The sequence below is a fragment of the Hirundo rustica genome, chromosome 7, assembly GCF_015227805.2.
Source record: "Hirundo rustica isolate bHirRus1 chromosome 7, bHirRus1.pri.v3, whole genome shotgun sequence".
In the NCBI taxonomy this organism is placed as follows: Eukaryota; Metazoa; Chordata; class Aves; order Passeriformes; family Hirundinidae; genus Hirundo; species Hirundo rustica.
Genome location: NC_053456.1, coordinates 12,389,098 through 12,408,273, shown reverse-complemented (window position 1 = coordinate 12,408,273; position 19,176 = coordinate 12,389,098). Strand labels below are relative to the sequence as shown.

Below are 19,176 nucleotides of genomic sequence, written 5' to 3'. Positions count from 1 at the left end.
ACAGCAGCTCTGGTTTGCTTCACCAGCAACAAATTATAAATCACTAAAAGAACGAGACAACACACAACAAAACAGCTGGAAGCAAGGATCTTCCCTTCCGTTCTCCTCGACACTCTAATTAGCTCCTGCAGCGCTTATTTACTCTTCAGTGTCCAATCTCAGCATCCTTCTGACTACCTTAGAGCTGGTGTTACCTGACAGCAGAAAGGTGGACAGACACTGCTGTGCTTCACAGAGAGGCAGATATAGGGAGGGGATATCTTTTCTCTGTTCAAATCCCATACTCCTTGCATCTTAGTCACCATCACAGCTGTCTGGAAAGCACCTTTCAGTATTTTCCCATTCTTAATGTGAAAGAGGGAAGAAAGCCAGGGGGATCTCTTTAGATGTTGTTGTCAATTTTTGTGGCTTTTCACCTCTGGAAAATGTTGAGGTTAAAAGTGCTAGAGGTATCTAGTGAAAGCAGGAGAATGCTTGATGAAACCCGGGTTGAGGGTTCCCACCCAAACACACACACATACAAAACCACACTTTTTCAACAGAAAATGGTACTTCTGGAGGAAAGAACCCAAACTTTCCTGACCACTGTTTGATCAGCTCCAGGATGATGACAAATCCTTCAGATTATGACTATAGTCTGATGGAGTCCTACATCATCATTTTTGAGTAGGGTCCATCCAAATATTGCACAAGTAACAGCACTTGCATTGCAGAGTTCCCTTGAAGAAAGACACATTTGGGCATCATTTGCACCAAAACTGATGCACTTCAGGTTGTCCCAGGGCTCAGTTGCCCGCTTTTACTGTGTTGGCTTGTGTCTCTGTCTCTGCTGCTGAATTGTTTGGATCCATTCTTCCTGACAGGACACTGTTCCGAGAGCAGGATGTTGATTAGGCTTCTCAGATGGCCCATCTGAGGAGACAAGAGCAAAGGAGTTTACCCCACAGACCTCAGAACTGTTCTTAGTGACCAGGTTTGGAAACATGTGAAGGAGATGCTCAAGATATAAGAATTTAGTCTCAATTCAGGCTTGAGCAAATAGGCAGATAGGGAGGGAGACAAACATCTGTTTTGCAGTCAGGAGATAAGACTAAGCAGTCTATGGGACACACTGCTTTTATAAGTGATCTTGTAGCCTAGTAAGCAGAGGATAAACTGCATCAAAGATAAAGTGACACTGCAAAGTTATAAAGTTATATACAAGTTAGGGGCTTTTCTGTCAGTGTAAAAGAATAAGGCCCTGGATCTTCAGCCTTCCCAGGCACAGGTGGAGTGACACCAGATAAGAAAGGTGCAACTGCTAGGCATCACTCCCCCTGCCCTTGTTAATGCTTGGTGGCTTCACTGGGGATCTTGCACACCTGCAGAATTCAGGCTGGGGCTAGTCATCATCAATACAACAAAAAGCAAATGAGAAATCTCTGATTATATGTGTTATTAGCATCTGTTTTCAGAGATTGCTCTCCAGAGTGATTGGGTTTAGGAGGCTGTTTTTTCTACTGGCTCTTCTGGAATGCTAATAGGGACTGAGAAACTTGAACCTATTCAAATTGACCTCTTGATCTTTCTCATTCATTTATGTATTGAAATTTTTCCATAATGAGAAAATGTTTGGATTTAACATACAGAATCAAGTGGATTTGATATGCCACACTTTACCCCTGCCACTATCATCTACATAGAGGGAGTATAGATTGATCTCTGTCATAGTGATATTTTCCTTATCTTTTTAGCAGCATGAAAACTGGCAAGTAAATCCTCTATAGAAGCTTCCAGCACAAGACTGAAAATGAAATATTTAATCCCCATGGAAACAGCTTATCATGGAGGGAGGATTTCCCCCAAAATCAGATTGTGGGCTTCCAAGAACACATCCTGAAAATGGTGATTTCACATCAAAGCTGAAAAGGCAAGTGGGAGGAGAGAGATTTGGAGGAAGAAGGGGAACCTGACTGCTGATGCTGACCAGGCCTGTGCAGTCTCACCCTCCAAGACCTAAGTCCTTTGGATGTAGTGTACATGTGAGCACTTCCATAGATTTTAAGAACTACGGGTAGAAGTGCCATTGTTAGGTATTTAATCTTGAAGGAAAGAGGATCATCTTTCTTCCTTTCAAATCTAAATCCCTTGTTGGCTTAATTTCTTAAGAGGGGAACACAATCAGATGGGGGTTTTTTTTCCCCCAGTGCGGCTTCTTTTCTGCCCTTACTCCCAAAGAAAAGTTACAAAGGAATGCTTACTTTTATTTGTAGCTTTTTTTCAGATCACTTAAGCGCACGTGATGTGTCAGCCCCTTAAATCCCTTTATTCTGTGTCTGAATCTCCACTCTTCCAAGCATTTTCTTTTTAGTCTGCTGTGTCACTTCCCATTTTCCTCAGTTTTTCCTTTTAACTGCAGCATTTTAAAACTCAGTAACCACACACCATCACACCACCACAGCATCTTCTCTTAAGATTTAGATTTTCTACTCTACTGTTAGGAAATGATCAATGCACTTGATTGCTTGTGCCATCTACCAGTGGTGGAAAAAAGGAGAAACCCTCATGAATGGCACAGATCACTTTTCACAATCCATGGCTGAACTAGGTCCTTCTGCCGTTGTATCCTGGAATTGTTTTCTTTTTGCAAGTCACTGAATTGTCCTCATATGTTTTTGTGATAATTCCTTAAGTGTCTCAAGTCATGGCACTTGGAGTCCTCTTCTCTGTGGCTTCTCTGCTTTAGAAACAGTGCTCAGGCACTCAAGTTATTTAACTGTTCATGATTGCACAGCTGAGGGAGAATGGATGGATCCCAGCTAGTAACCCACTTCAGAACCTTTTATTCTAATCTCACTGATTTGGATCTTGGCTGATGTCTGAGTAAAAGCTGACGTTACTTGACAGCTGGTTTTGAAATTAACTGGCAGTTTCTATTTCCTAAAGGTATGTGGTTGATATGGAATACTGGAAATTTTGGTGACACATGCTTAACAGAGAAGAAGCCAAGGACGGAATTAGCATGCAGTCTGAATTACTGCAGCCTGATGAAACATCTCTTCAGATCAAATTAACCTCTTGTCAGTGCAAACCACCCCCACATATTCAAACTGTTTGGATTATTCCTTTGGAACCTGGACTGTTACAGAATTCAAAAGATTATGTCATTGGATATAAAGACCTGTGCAAGCAACAGCATCCTTTATCCAAATGGACTTTGGAGTGCCAATATACTGAGGGTGAGGTGGAACCTCAACACTGCAAGCAGCTTTGCATGTGTCCAGCCAACAATATTCAAGCAGAGGCTCTTAGAGCATTAGAGGAATTCATCATCCACTGAAAGCCTGAGATGAGCTTTGCTTCTTGCAAAGAGATAGCAAGGAAAATATCTGACTTTCCATAAACACCACACAGTCCTAGTGAGTGAGAGGATGTGGGGGTGAAGGGCTTAGTCCTTCCTCACTCAGGCAACATGTCATTAATTTCTTTCTGAAAAGAAATAGTTCACTTTTATTAAAACTTGGCAGCAAGCAGAAGTCTAAAGAGGAGCACATCCCAGCAGCATCCCCATGAGGTCTCCATGTGGGGCATGGATGATGGGCAAGCAGAGTCTCTTCAGGCTGAAATCATTACTCTGCCTTTGAAGCTGTTCCAAACTCAACTCTTCTTAAGGAAGCACTGAAAAAGAGTGGACTTGTACCAACAATTATGGCAGTTTTAGTGACTTTCCATTTCAAGATAGTCCTTCTTTGAGTAAGGAGTCTCAGTTTGTTTGTGACCTGATCTAATGCCTGCCACATTCACTGAGTTGTAAGGTTGTCTCTCAAATTTGCTTTGCTTGAAGGTTTTCCATCAACTACCTGTAAAACAGTGGGGCAATGAGCCTGTTTTTCCCATTTCCCAGTGAGGTTTGTTTTACTGATCTTTGTAAAGCACATGGTAGTTTCTGCTTGGGGATTTCAAAGGTTTCTACTTCTGCCTAGTCTAGGTATCCTGACTTCAGCAAAGCTATGAACCAGATGAATATCTCCACCTTGTGCTAGTAACTCCTAACTAATCTTATTAAATCCTTTCCAGACCCAGATCAATATCTGAAATGCACTCTGTCCTGTAATTAATCTGATGAGCCATGCTAGCCTTGTTTATAAGTCTCTTCAGATTTTTCTTTAGAGATTTTTATTTTAAAATTAAACTGGCTTAGTAGAAGCAGGGTCATGATCTTTGTTTCTCAGTAGCTTTTTCATGCCCTTATTAAATCTCCTGTACTGAGTGCGTTCGGTAATTCAGTGATTCTGCCTGGTGAACTGGGTTGGACACCAGGTTCTTAGAGACCCTGCACAGGGGCACGTTTGGCAGTCTGGTAGCTCATATGTGAAAGAAATCAATCAGAACAATCTGACAGATTTGTGGATTTGTTCCTCGGACACGTAACTATGTGGTGAAGTGTGGGGAACTACACGAGTTAGAGCAGCGTCAGCACTCCTGGCTCCTACCTCATGCAGCCATGTGTCCTCACCAAGGCTTGGTCTGCTTCAGCTCTTGAGGACAGGGTCCACCTCTTAGCAAGGACGGTTTCCGTGCACCTGGCTCTTTCAGAGTGAAGGGCTATTCAGCAATCACTGATGAACCACTAATCAGTGATTAGTGCTACTAATTGATTAGGGCATGAAACTACAGTCTTCAGCTTCATTGCCTTCCAGAAAATGATGGTTCATTAATAGTATAGATGACAGCAGGACTTAGAAGTAAACTTAGGAACAGAAGGAATGAACAAAAAATATCCTGACCCAATTCTTTTGCCATTGACCAGCAGTCACATAGCTCACGTACACAAGAGTACAGGAGTCAGCAATTAACACACTGCTGTTGTGTGCAGGCTCAAACCCACAGCTGCTGGTCTAGTGTTGGCAGTAACTTCCAGTCTGAGCAGGAGGTTGGACTGCAGACCTCCACAAGTCCCTCCCAATAAGCCTCTCCAGGAGTCTGTGACCCTGCCTGAGAGTCATGTCCTGTTGCACGACATGTAAAATTCACATTCTAGTGAGAAAGAAAGGGGTCTAAGGATGGGGAGAAGCTATTAGATATACACACAGGGAATCATTAGAGGTCTGGAAACAATATTATGGCATTGGCCTCTTTTCCTTCATCAGTCTTTAGTATTCTTCTTTGGAAGGGACTCAGCTAATTGAAGACATCAAGGAGGTGCTGAAGAGGCTTATGGTAACAGGGGCAGCAAGCAGGGCAAGGCTGAGACGAAACACTGAGATAATGGGTGGAGAGCAAAGTCACAGATAATACCTAGTCCCTACAGATTTCTGTGGAAGTCTGCAGTTTTTTCCCATTTAAATAGTGGGACTCACAAAGATTTTTTTGCCTTAGATTTAAGGTTTCTCCATGAGACACAAAGACTGTTGCACAGTTCAAAATGCAGTATGTGAAATCGCTGAGAAACTGTCAGCTCTTGAACATTGCTGTTGCCCTTAATGGTGCTCAAAGGCTCTGTGAGGAGCTCCAAGCCAACCCTTTTTATTATTTGAAGCTTACCTCATCATAGAATAGTTTAGGTTGAAAAAGAGCTTTAAGGCCATTGAGTCAAACCATTAACCCAGCACTACCAAGGCCACCACTAAACCAAGTCCCCAAGTGCCATATCTACACATTGTTTAAATACCTCCAGGGACAGTGATTCAACCACTTCCTTGGGCAGCCTGTTCCAATGCTTAGCAGTCCCTCCAGTGAAGAATTTTTTCCTGATATCCAATCCAAACTCTCCCTGTTGCAATTTGAGGCCGTTTCCCTTGTCCTGTCACTTGTTACCTGGGAGGGGTGAGGAGAGAAATGGGACCTTTTTGTGCCTTCTGTAGAGGCCTAAGGCACTCAGCAACAGTTCAGCTAATGATTCGAGTTCGGCACAGATCTAGACTGTTCTTTTGGCCAGTTCACATATCTTGTAGCTGATACATATGCTAGTTTGCATTCAGAGCCCATTTCAGAACATCTTCCTTATCTCTGAGGGAATTTGCATGCCTCACTGTTCCCCTTGCACAACGAGGAAAGCCTGACCCTCCAGCTTGTGAAAATCACCCCACAGCTCGTGAAAATTACCCCACTTTTGCATCAAAATGTTGGCCTGGCTCTAGTGACCCAGCCCAGACTGGGAGAGATAACTTGAGCGGCCAGAACCGCGCTGGGCTGACAGGAAATTGGCAAGCTCAGCTCTGCCAAGAGCTGCTCAGCTGGGCTGCTGCTGCGTGGGATGCGGGGATAAGAAACCCTTCCGAGATGAGATCTGGGACACAGCTCGGCCCTGCGTGTGGGCTTCGGTGCCAGGGTCACGCAAGAGCCCTGCTCCTGCCACAAAATTTTAGAAGAGTGCTCAGCATAGTTTGAATATCCCAGCGTGGGGTGGGGGTAAGGGAGCAGCTGGGAGGCTCTTCCTCTCATCCTTCCTCCTCATGGGAATTAAACATGAGAGCTAAGTGCTCGCTTTTCTGAAGCTATTATTGGCAACCAAGGCAAAATGTCCCTTTTCATGACAAGTAAATGACCTGCTAAGTACAAGCTATAAAAATTCAGGTCATGTTTTCGGTTTCATTAATATGCTGCCTGACAAAGCCTTCGCCTGCTGGGGCTCTCTGCTGGGGAATGGGAGTTAGAAAACCCTTAAGGATTTCTCACTGTCATTATGAGATAGAATGGCAAACAGGCTTCTGAAGGGAAGACGGCTCCCAAAAGACAGGCTTTGTGTCCTGATCTCATGAACAACCACAGGAGGAGGCAAGTAATGCCATTTACACACACAGTCCCAGTAGTGTGGGGTTCGAATGCTTTTATGTTTCACTAATAGCTGGGCCTGACTGTCCCAGAAGTCAATAAGAAGGTTCTTTTGATTGCAACAGGCAGTGGACCAAAAATGCTATTTAGACACAGAAATGTTTGTTAAGTTGGCAAGGAGGGGGAGAAGAACAATATTAGTCAGAAAGAGAATTCAAGGGAGAGTCTCTGAAATGTTTTTCCACAAAAATCATAGAAGCGTTTACATTGGAAAAACTCTCTAAGATCATCAAGTCCAGCCATTAACCCAGCACTGCCAAGGCCATCACAAAACCATCTTCCTAAGTGCCACATCTAAACCTCTTTTAAAGCCCCCCAGGGCTGATGACTCCACCACTTCATGGGCAGCCAGTTCCAAGGCCTGGCCACCATAACAGTGAATAATTTTTTTCTAACAAATATTCAATCTTAACCTTCCCTGGTGCAACTTGAGGGCATTTTCTCTCATCCTCTCCCTGGCTGCCTGGGAGAACAGACTGACCCCGACCTGGCTACAACCTCCTTTCAGGGAGTTGTAGAGGGCAATAAGGTGACCCCGGAGCCTCGTTTTCTCCAGCCTAAACAACCTCAGCTCCCTCGAATGCTTCTCACAGGACTTGTGCTCCGAACCCTTCATCAGCTTCCATGGCTACTGTAGTCTTTGGGTCAGTAGCATCAAGAATTTACTGGAGATTTTTTTATGCGGTTGTTCTTTCCACATAAAACTGTCTTTCAGAAACCAGAGAATGTCTCCCTGCAGGAGACACCAAGGTGGATTCAGAGGGTGCATCACTTCTAGCTGTAACTACAGGGATTTCCCACAAAGGATATAGTGAGGCTGGACCTTCATTCACATGCTTGGCTCAAGTTGGATTGATCTAAAGCTGGGTTCTGGATCTAAAACCTTTTCCTGGTGTAGGGAGTTTAAGGTTGTAGGAATTTAAAGAGCATTAGGTTTTGCTCTTGGCAATATTGAGTAGGATGTGTCCTGCCTTCCTGAGTGTGTTCTCTGGGCTTGCAGGGCGGTAACTGATGTGCTGCCCTGCCTAGGGCTGAGGTTTGGCTTTCCACCTCCAGGTCAATTCCCATCTTCTCATCGGTCCTGGTTCCTCAACTACAAGCTGATAAAGCGAGTTTCACATGCAGAGCATGGAGGCTGAGATGTAGCAGGGAGATCCAAAATGTAACCTGACTGCCATTCAGAGGGTTACAAACATACAATTTATAAATAAAAATCACTGCCATTCAGAAGGCTATAAAAATTTCCTTGAGCCACCAAGTATTTCCAGGTTTGGCATCCAGGTGTCCTGATGAATTACTTCTTGCCAAAGGTAGGTTTTAGGGACCTGGCTGCTTTGTGCCCTTTGTGTGGTTCACTACCATGTATTTTGTTCTCTGCAGTGCTCTTGCTCAGAACGCCAATGTTTTGGAGCAGCACTATCAGCCTCATTCCAGGGATACTCAGCCTGCAATGAATGCATTGATTCATAGCTTATTTTCAAAGCCAGAAGGAATTGCTATGCTGATCTGCTCTGACCTCGAGCATTCAGTGGGCACAGGAGTATTTATAGCTCTGTTTACAACATTCTGCTCTGTATACAAGCAAGCAGGGACAAGAGAAGGTTCCCTGTCCCAGTGTAGGCTTGACAGCCACTACAAGTTCAACAGCTTTATTAAGGTATTGCCCTCAGTAACTGGCAGGGCAGACTAGCCCTGCCAATTCCAGAGCACGTGGGCAGAGAGTCACCCACACACAGCACTTGTGCATACAGTTATGGTCTGTGCAGCACAAGCAGAAATGAGCTCCAGGTGCAAGGACAGAGATCTGGGAAATCCTGAGCCTGTATTTCTTAGTCTCCTTGCTAAGCCTGTCTTGTGTCTTCTCTTGGGGGATCATCTGTCCTAGGTTCTAACCATACTGAAGCAGCTCATAAGATCACTGGATAAGGTAACTGAAATTAGCTTAGGAATAAAAAATAACTTGTAGGGAGGTCCTAGAGCACAGCGGGATAGAGCCACAACCAACTGCAGCTGTTACAGCTCTCCCAGTCTAATATTTCTCAGAGTGTGTTCCCTGCTTTGTATTTGGAGTCACAGGCTAAGACACAGCACGTTCCAGAGCACACCACACTGCTACATTTCAGATGTGGTGATGAACAGACCTGCCCCAAGCTCTAGTAGTCCCAGAAGATAAACTCACTTCCATGTGTGGAACTGAGACCATTAAAATGGAAACTGCTAAAAGTTACTTCACTTTCTACTGGCCATGTCCTGCCTTCATGCCTTGCAGCACAGAGCCAGTCTGTGTGGCCATTCGTCTTTCCCCTGCGCTTAACTGTGTTGGCTGAGCTCCTGATGTGTGGTGAATGTCCAGCCAGAACCTGAGCGACAACCAAATATATTCATTAGACAGATTAGCTAGTTTTTCTTCCTGTTCAAGGTCAGATTTCTGCAGGTTAATGCCCTGGAACTGCCAGTGCAACATAAGACGCCCTTGTCACTTTTTTCCCCAGTAGAATGGAATTTACTGCATTCCTTAGAACATGATTTTCACAGCTAAATTTTGCTAGAGTTCTGATTGACATGTGTCCTGTCAGGTTCAAATTCCCCTGAGAGCCTGCCTTTTTCACCAAACTATATTTGTGAGTGAACACATAATTGACTAACATTGTACATCCCTCGGATGAAATCCCTAAGAGGAAAAGTAATTGCTTTTTACATGCACAAATGGTAAAATCAGCAGGAGCTAATGCTCTGATAGTTAAGAGAAGCAGTTATTAATATTTGTGTGTGGAGGCAGCACAGCCACCAAGGCCCTTGCAACTGTGAATCTCACAGTCTTGCTCTTGGGCAAAGTATATGCAGTTGTCTCTAATCTGTTCCATCTCTCTCCAAGCAGCTCACCCAGCAGTGTGAACAAATTGCCTGGAAATGTCGTCATCGGGCTTCATCTGGCACTATCTCTCCTTCTGTCTGGGTCATTGATTTCCTCATCTCCTCTGCCTTGAAATTCACATCATACATTAAATTGTGGCTCTCCAGTACTGAAGCAGCTGCACTGTGCCTTCGCTGCTCAACACCAGCAGCTTTCAGGCTCTGAAGTGTCCTTCACTGCTGCTCACATGAAGACCTCCTGAATGTGTCTCAAGTGGCCTCCCTGCCTGCCACATAACAACATGTGCTCTGCCAGCTTTTGTTTCATCATAAGACAGCCCTGAGCTCTTCTGCTTTTGGAAATTGGGTAAGATTCAGTCTCCTTCCTACAGTGACTCAGTGTGCTGCAGAAATTACTCCTGCCTTGTACGAGCAGCTACTGTAGATCTCTCAGAGCTGTGCCAGTCTCTGCTAGCCACCAGCTGCCCTCTGGAGAGCAGAGCAAAGACCTGGGGCTGCTCCACGCTCTAGTCTTATGATTGCTAAATATAGCCCATTGATAAATAACATAAATGCATGAAGGGCATAAGAATCAACAGTTGTTGCAGTTGCTAATGCAGCCTTTTCCTCTGTTCTTTCACCCGTGTCACTGATGCCTTTCAACATCACCCTTTGCATTTTGAGTAGGTATTGTAGCTTTGCACAGCTATTTCCAAGGATCTAATCTGGCCAGCAGAAACTTACTTCCCTTGTGTTTTAATAGGAGCAATAAAAGTCACACCTTCCCTCAACACTTGTAAACTGAGTGCCTCTGACATGGAAGTAAGTGCAAGATGGTGTGAAGCCCTCACTCCTAAATTAATGTTGATCTTAATGAGGCAATAGTTTCATTCAAAGGAAGTGTCAGATAAAATGAGTCTATTTCCTTAGGGAAGTGTGTTCTTTTATAAAGCTCTGCCAATCCTTGTCTTTTCAGAAACCAAATTGGCAGTCTCTTTGTTTCACAGCCAAATTCCTCATCCCTAGGCCTGGAGTATGTCTGGAAAAACATTTCTAGAGAAAGCCCTGTTATAAATAACCTGGAGGATGGAAGTATTCTTTGTATCCTTCCTAGAACAAAGGGCAGTAGGCTGTAAAAGGGCATGGAGAAAGGGCTGATATCTTGTACTAGAGAAAAAAAAAATCTTGATCTTGAGGCTGATGTTTGCAGCATGCTCTGGATGAGTCACAGGAAAGGCAAATTGAGATAAGAGCAAAGGTTCCTGAAAGAAAGTGACTGATTTTAATCTCTGTATTCCAGCTTACAGGGTCTTTGTTGTAGAAATAAAAGCTCTGCACCCCCTATAATGTCTCCTTAAAAGGTGCAGCACCACCAGCTCCCCTGAGCTTCCTACCTGTGCCCTCACTGCATGTTCCCTAAGCCTCTCAGAAGGCTTCTTCTTTGTGACCCCTTTACAGAGAGTGCTCATGGTCAGCCTGTCCCAGCCCCTCCTGCAGCTGTCACAGCCACACCGTTCCCATCTCCAGCCACGCTGACTCTCAGGCAGTCACATGAGAACTTTTATCACGTTTATGTAGTTGCACGTGAATATCACTAGATGTCCTCTACTGTTAAGTAGCTTCACTGTGATCTGTGCCAAGCGCCAGAGAAATTTGGTGAAATCAATTTCAGTTGTTTAAACTATGTTATAGCTTCATTGTTCCTAGCCCATAGAAGCAGAGCAGTATTGTTCATCCACAGTCCGAAGGTGTGATCTGCTATCGCCGACCAACTGGACTCACAGTGACAGCAAAGTCACTGCACTGGTTTCATGCAGATTTGGAGTCAACTGGCAGTATAGGAACACCTCAACTTTTTCCTTTGCAGCTCATTTGAGACTGAGCCATCAGACAGGGTTCAGGCTGTGGTCTCCTTGCGCTCTTCTCCAAATTCAACATGGAGGGTCAAGCCCATAGGGCTCTGCCCTAGCAAGGTCTGATCTGGTGCAGGATGGTGCATTCATCTCTGCAGGGTGCAGACAGGTACAGCTCCCTGCTCCAGCACAACCTGCCTGTTCTCCAGACAGTGATGCCAGCAGCACTTTGGGTTAGTTCTTGGGAGGGCCACTGCATCCCCTCAAACCCCATTTTCATCCCCTGACTTCCCTGAAGAGATGTCTTATCCCTAGCTATGTGGCACCAGCAGGAACTTGTGCTGACAAAACCTTACCCCTTGCATTTTTTCCTGCAGGGAAAATATTTTTTTGTTTGTTTGTTTGTTTGTTTTTGTGCAAACAGTCCCTGCCTTGCTGTGGTGCTGTGCAAACCCTCACGTTTGTAACCTCCTGCTGCAGAGCTTGGGCAAAGGAAGTGTCCCCAGCAGCCCAAAAAGCAGCTGCCAACAAAACAAGCCAAGAGGCTCATGCTGTACTAACCCACTCAGCTTTAATATGGGATAATAAACAGCCACATTCATCTAGACCTAATAGTGAAATATTATGCTACATACATAATGCATCCTCTGATTTAGTGAGAGCTTGCCTGAAGTATAATCTGACTCGAGGAGTTCAGAGGTTGCACAGTCACTTTAATCTATTCACTGAAGCTGAAACAGACTGGAAATGTCATGTGCTTAAATCTGTATGGGGGAAATGTTGGCTGAAATTTTAAGGCACTTTTTTCTTTTAGCTTTGTATTTCATTCCAGGGTTTGAAGTGTCGCCCACCCTGCACTCACATCCCCCCAGGGAGGGCTGGTAAAGGGGAGGCTCTTCGTGCCACTGCCTCTGCTGTCACACTGAACGTGATGTTTTGTTGGAGGGCTCCTTGGGGTGACTCAGCAGGATACAAAAATGCACTTAAATGGGAGTTGTATTGTATAAGTGCTCAACCACAGCAGCGATTTCCCTTTAGCAATGTTGTTAACTAATATGCACTACAAGAAACTTAATGCTGCCCCAGATACTGGATGGAATTGAAAGAGGACTTTTTGGCTTTCTTCTGTCCATATTTTTAGTATTTCTTATGGGTAGGAAGGCTACTGAGAATTGAGCAATAGCCTGGATACCTGACATAATGGAGGCAGCCCACAGGCTTTTCCTGTCAAATGCTACTGACTTTGGTATGAAATGCATCAGAGATTTTCAGGTTTAGATGTCTGAGTATTGGGCTTGGTTGGCAAATGCAGCTATCTCCACAGAAGCAGAAATGTGCAGCTCTGAAGGGTGATCTGTTTCAGATGCCCAAACAGAAAGCTGGATGCTCAGATTTGAAGATCTAAAGCTGAAATCTTTGGCCTACCAGTCCTAGGACTGCTGTGTCCCCAGCATTTAGTGACAGCATTTCTACACCACTGAGGATGTATAAACGACCTGCTGTGCGCAGCTTTGCCAATTCTGCCCTCACTGGTGGCAAGATGTGCTGATAGCCAAAACCAGATTCCTTGTAGCCAGTCGCCTCCATCACGGCACTCCAGTCTGCCCTGGAAAGATGAGGAGAATGTTTTGTCCTAGAATGAAAATTTAACCAACAGAGAAGCTGTTTCACAGCAAATTCAGGTGTAAACATGCGACTCTTTTTGACAAATGCATGTCATATAAACCCAGCTGTCGATTCATGTGAACAAAACACATCTGTCCCATGGTTTGGTTGTGAAAGCCTGTGGGGATCCTCCTGGTCTGCTCCCTCTCACCTCTTCCATGCTGCTGGACCAATGCAGATTTTGAGGCGTATACTCACGTATCTTGTATGTAAAACAGCAGTACACTTCTCTCTGACTCTTACACGTGTGGGAAACATAGCACGGAGGCTGTCTTGTTCCATGCATGCCGCAGTGCTGTGCCAGACTCCTTGGACAGATCCTTCTGGGGACTACTGGAGTGTATGTAACGCTAATTCAGCAAGGACGAGAGCTGGGAATGTTCACTTGGGTTTAAGAATCATTTTGAGTTCCTGTACCTCTGCTTTGCACACCACCACGGAGGTAAGCCCTGACCCAGCAAGGTAACTGAGCAGGTGCCTAAATGTAGCGCCCTGAGATGCTGTGGGCACCCTGCAGGGGAGTGCCCAAGGTGCTCCTGCAGCAGTACACATCCTTCCTGCCATGGATCATTCCAAAGAGCCATTGCCAGCACCCTCTGTGAGGGCAGCACGTGTCAGTGCGTGTCTAGGTGCGGGAGCAGAGCTTTTGCTGGTGTCAGTTACAAGGTGTGAGGTGGCAAAGGAGCCCACAGGTGGCAAGGGAAGCACTGCTTTGGTTTTGCCTCCCAGTGCAGAGGGCAAGGGCACAAATGAGAGGTAAGAAAAGTAACCACTGCCCATGTGTTCCCCGAGTGCTATATAGGATGGGCTCTGGTATAATTCGCGTATTAAACATGAATACTTTTATTGGAAGTAAAGTTGATGAGGCTTCCTCGCATTAAGTATCGATGCAAGGAGGGGGAGGAGGGGGGTTGTGTGCGCACAGTGGCTGCTTCTCAAAGGCTCGGTGTGTGCCGAGTTCACGTGGCGTGAACGGCGCCTGTACCAGTCCGTGCCCTCCGGCTGCTGCCCCGTCCATCAGACAGAACCGGCTGTTTACTCTCCTCCTCCTCCTTCTCGTTTGCTGACGGCCGCACAAAGCCGGGGGCCGGAGGGTCGGCCCGCTCCCCTTGGGCCGTGGGGCCCGGGGTGCGGGCGGGGAGAGCCGGCCCGAGCGGTTTAAGGTGCCGCCGCTGCCGCCCCGCTCCACCTTAACGCGCGGCGGCGGCGGACGGGCCCATTGCCGCGCCGGGGGTCGGCGGGCCCGGGCCCCCGGGAGCCGCGCCGCGCCCGCCGCTCAGCGGCACCCACGCGCGTCCGAAGGGGCGAACGCGGCCGAGCCGCAGGTGACGGCGGGTCCCCGCACGGCCGCGAATCCCCCTCCGGCCGCGCCCGGCCCGGCCCCCGGCGGCGGCGGGGCCGGGCTATTTATAGCAGCCGCGGCGGCGATATAAGGGATGGCCGGGCGCGGGCTGCGCTGCCGCGGCCGCCGGGGCCGGAGGCGGAGCGCGCGGGGGCCGCCGGCGCTGCCCGGCTGAGGGCGCGGCCCCGCAGCCCGGGTGAGCGGGCTCGGAGCGGTGCCGCTCCGTTCCGCGAGCGGGGCGGGGGGGACGCGGCCAAACGAGCGAGAATCCGGGCGCGTTCCGCCCGTCCCCCGCGGGGCGCGGGACAGCGCCGCGCGCTTTCGGCGCTCCACGCGTGACAAGCCCGCGGGAGGGGCGGGACCGCCGTGACACCCGGCGGTAACGGCGGCGGGGCTTCCCCCTCTGCTTCTTTCCTCTCTCCACAGCGATTCCTGCTGAAATGCGGCGCCCCACGCTGGCATGAGCCCCCCCCGTCGGGAGCAGCGCGCCCCGGGCACCGCCGCTTTCCCTGGCCGCAGCTCGGTGTCGGCAAGAGAGCGCTGTCGCCGCGGAGCCGCCGCTCGCAGCAGCGCCGGGCGCGGGACGGACGGTACGGGGGCTGCGGGGGGCGCGGGTCCCTGCCCCGCCGAGCGCCGGGAGGAGGGAATGGACGGCGCGATGGTCGCAGCGCCGTGCGGTCCGTGTCGTCTCCGGGGTGTGCGCCGGGCAGAGGGGTCGCTCGGAGTTACGCGGTGTAATGGAGGGTCTTTTAAGTTGAGGGTCTGTTGGATTTTGCTTGTGTCAGGGATTACACCCCCCCCCCCACCACTCCCCCCGCCACAGATTCAGAGTCACTGTAATATTTTAGTTTCCTACCCTGGGTGTGTTTGGATATAATCTGGGTATGCCGAGGTTTCTTATCTTACATTAAAATTGCTCTTGGATCACTGAGTACTTTGTATAAGCTTCCATAACTTTTAGAAGGGTAGAGATGCTATCTTCTGTTACAAAGAGAGGAGGAGGTACGGGTTTCAGTTGGTGGTTGGTTTTTTTGTTTGTTTGTTTGTTTTTTGTTGTTGTTGTTTTGTTTGTTTGTTGGGGGTTTTTGTTTGTTTTCTGTGGGTTTTTTTGTTTGGTTGGTTTTTTGTTTGTTTATGTTGGGGGGTTTTTTCCCTGGTTTTACTTTACTTTTACTTTTGTCCTTTTACTCTCTGCTTTAAGAAAGCGAACTGAACCACAGATAGGACAAAGATTTTTCAGACCTTGTGACTGGGATTGCTGGGGATTAGATAGAAAACTTACAGGCTTTTTGTTTGTTTGTTTATTTTAATCAATGGCTCAAGAGCCCTAGAAACAACGTGTAAAGCCCTGCTTCCTAGACAGAGAAACTAAGATAAAGCCACGCTGGCTGCAAGCTGAGGAGCAAGCTAAGTATTAGACTTCGGGTGGATCAGTCTCAAGCATCCTGCGCTCCTCTGCTCCAGTGACCCTCCCTGTCGAACTGATCACGTCGTGCAACAACTTGGGACTTCACCCCAGCAGGTCGGAGTGGAGACAGGGCTTTTCTCGGAAGAGCAAAGCGCACAGGGGAGCCCTGACCCGGGCGTGAGGCTCTTTTCTAGCACAGGGAACTGCAGCCCTTCAGCACAGTCAGCTGGCACTGCTTTCCAGTAACGCCATGGAAATACAAAATTCTAAGCCACCAACTCCCCAGGTAGCTTAAATCCTCTAAGTTAGGATTTTGTTGGCAGGCTTAAAGGGGTGATATTGACTGGAAATGTTTATGTACGTCTTACCTGGAAACTATTGTTCATACAGGAGTTGATATTAAGAAAAGTGAATCAACTGTATAGTGGTATCAGCTATAGATTTGCTTTCTGAATTTTCACTCTGAAATTATCTGGATAGCTCAGACTCTTTACACACAAGAGAGATACATTTCAAAGGCCTGAAACTGTCATTTTTCTCTCTGAAAGGTACTTGTCTCTTGCTCTGAATCTGTTAAAACAGATTTGCAAAAACAGGGTCTCTTAATTTAAGAAAGGCTGTGAGAAAGATAAGAACAAGGGGTGTGGCAAGGAAATTATGAAGTAACAGCTTTAAAGAAAAACACTTCTCTACTAGGGCTTTGGACTGCATAAGGGAGGTAAGATTTCTTTCTAGATATTTGAGTCTGAAAATACCAAGCTGACAGCATCTCCTTAAAAATAATAGTGTATGTAGAAAATTGGTATGACTAGCTTCATATTATAGTTCTACATCAATTTGTTTGCCTTTCTTTGATTTTGCTCCTCCATTCCAGGAGATAGCCAATATGATGGAGTGTATACCCAGATTGCAGAGGGCCAAACACCTCACTAAGCATCACTCCTGAACCAGAGCAAATGCACTCGGGTCAGAGCTGGCCCAGCACCTCTTTTCAGAAATGATGTGAGAGACAGTTCTATTTATTGAAGTTTTTGGTGGGTATTTTCTCAAGCTCAAAAATTTTTGGAGGTGCTAAGAACTGCAGGAACTTACCTTGCCTTCTTCATGGGAGGAGCTTTTGGTATGTGTGGCATTGGATTTCTTTTTTTCTTTAGCCTGGGACTGAATAACATTGTATCAGAAGGTGGTTAGAGAGGACTTTCTTCATTCTCCCCACACATTTTTTTTTTTGGTGCCGGTGGAGACATTTGGGGGCTGGAAGGAGGAGGATGAGTCCTGCACATGAGCTGGTGTTGTCATTGTCAAAAGCAATGTAAGGCAGGTGGATATAAGAAAAATGGTTGTGGTGATTCATTACTGTTGACGTTGTGCTGTGGTTTCTCAGGCTCTTCTTTAACACTTTAAGTGTCCCGAGTCTTCCCTGGCCCATGAGCTGCACCACATGCTCCTAATGGTGTTTCAGGGCTGACAACATTCAAGTAGAAACTCTACTCCCTTCTCTTAATTCTGGAAGGCTCCCTGAGCAAAACTGTTCAGCTTCATTCATTTCTGCCCTTTCATCTTTATCTTCTTTTCTTGGGTGTGAAGTCCTTTTTATAGCTGGATTCAAGCCAAGAACCTCTACCCACAGCTGCCAAGCCTGGCATCCTTACTGACCTGCTGGCTCCAGGTGAGTCAGTTCATTAGGATGAATCAGTATGCCCTGTAAAGGTTTTGGGCTCCAGACTTCAGGTTGACTACTCTTAATAATTCGGTTTTGCCTGGGTTATTTGTTTGTCACTCCTTCAGCTAAGCTGTCACTTCTGGTGGCTCCTTGTTTCAGACTTGCTCAGCTTTTGGAGCCATGCAGGGCCTTCAGTGCAGTGCCCCAATACTTTGTGGAGCTGCTTTTGCCTCAGCATTGTAACTTCTCCATGACTGCTCATCCCTTTACCTCCCTTACCTACACAGGTGGAGTTAGGAAGGATTGATCTCAGCACAGGAATGTGCAGCTCTCAATGCAGGGAGTACTTCAGACTCTGGAGGTGGAGAATATTAACATGAATCCACAGAAATTAAGAGGGGAGTGTTTTGGCATGGTGGTTGTGTTTGCATAAGATTTTAGTGTCACAAGTAAGTAGATCAGGATTCAGAGAACAGATTCAATGTGAAAAATAGGGAATTAATTTTCAGGCTTCCAAGGCAGGGCTGAGGAAGAGAAGTGGTGTTGAAGATACGCAAATGTGCCTTGAAAGTGACCTTTCAAAGATGGATGACATTATTTTTGTTGTGTAAAGCACCCAAGTTTAATGAAGTACAAAGCAGAAGGGCTGGGAAAATTTGGTCCAAGTGAAGACAGACTGAGCGTGGGACCGACAGATGGGAGGAACATTAGCCCACTCCTTTGTGGAATTGTTGCTTCTTTCTCCTGTTGTTGCTTACAGGGGTGCTCGAGAGAAGATACTGGGGAGGGGAGATGAGCCTTCCTGTTCTACTTGAATGTCACTGGCTGTATTTTTCTCCGTGGGCAAACAAAGTTCCAGCGCCCCAGTGGGTCACATCCTGAGTGTTTGTATCCAAAGTAAATCTAGAGCAACACCATCTACTTCAATAACATCTGCAATAAGTCACGACTGGCTCTTTCTGAGCAGAGAGGAGAAATGAACAGCTGTAACTTCAGATGCTGAAGTTTTTGGCATACTCAGTTTTTGAGATTTATGGCTCTTTTATTCTCTGTTTGAGAATGTAGTGAAGCAATTGCTGATCCATGCATGTGTATGTGTGAGAAAATGTCAGCAGAAGAGTAATATTGTGGAAATCTTGCTTGGAGATAGAACAGTCAGACAGTTTGCCATTAAATAATGAAATAATTGTACAAAAATGTCTCCTGATTGAGGGAAGGGGTAAGGGACAGGGTTCGGGGAGGTTGACAATATTTTTAAGTAGTTTGCTCTACTTATAGTACTCATTACTGACTCTCCTGCAATTTTACTGCTTCAGATACTGCTTTTCCAGCAAGTGGTGCTTAGTGTTGCACAGGCAGATAGGTTTCATCTGGGAGACCAGCCCAATTGCTAGAGCTAGGTGAAGGGATGGGAAACTGGCCAAAGGTGGGTAGGCTAAAGTTAGCAACTCTTACAGGTACCAATGAACCTGCTTCTCACTGAGTCTACTTTTCTTCTTTCTAAAATGGGGTGGTAGAATTTATTTTTTTGTGGGATGGTTTATTCTTTCTTCATCCCAGCTCTTGACTGCATCTGCCT

General features: G+C 46.5%; 1 protein-coding gene across 3 annotated transcripts in view; it reads left to right on the top strand.

Moving 5' to 3' along the window:
• The first annotated feature begins 14,864 nt into the window (after positions 1-14,864).
• The window catches only part of MRAS (muscle RAS oncogene homolog), a 37,893-nt gene continuing 33,581 nt past the window's right edge, over positions 14,865-19,176 (top strand). For 2 of the 3 annotated variants that reach the window (XM_040069485.2, XM_040069486.2), the window contains exon 1: positions 14,866-15,116. Coding sequence is in view for 1 of the 3 variants with exons in the window: in XM_040069484.2 (XP_039925418.1) it covers positions 16,185-16,220 (36 nt within the window). In the remaining 2 variants the exon portion in view is untranslated. Of the gene's footprint in view, positions 15,117-15,849; positions 16,221-19,176 lie in introns of all 3 variants that reach the window. The other variant, XM_040069484.2, reaches the window with a different exon arrangement.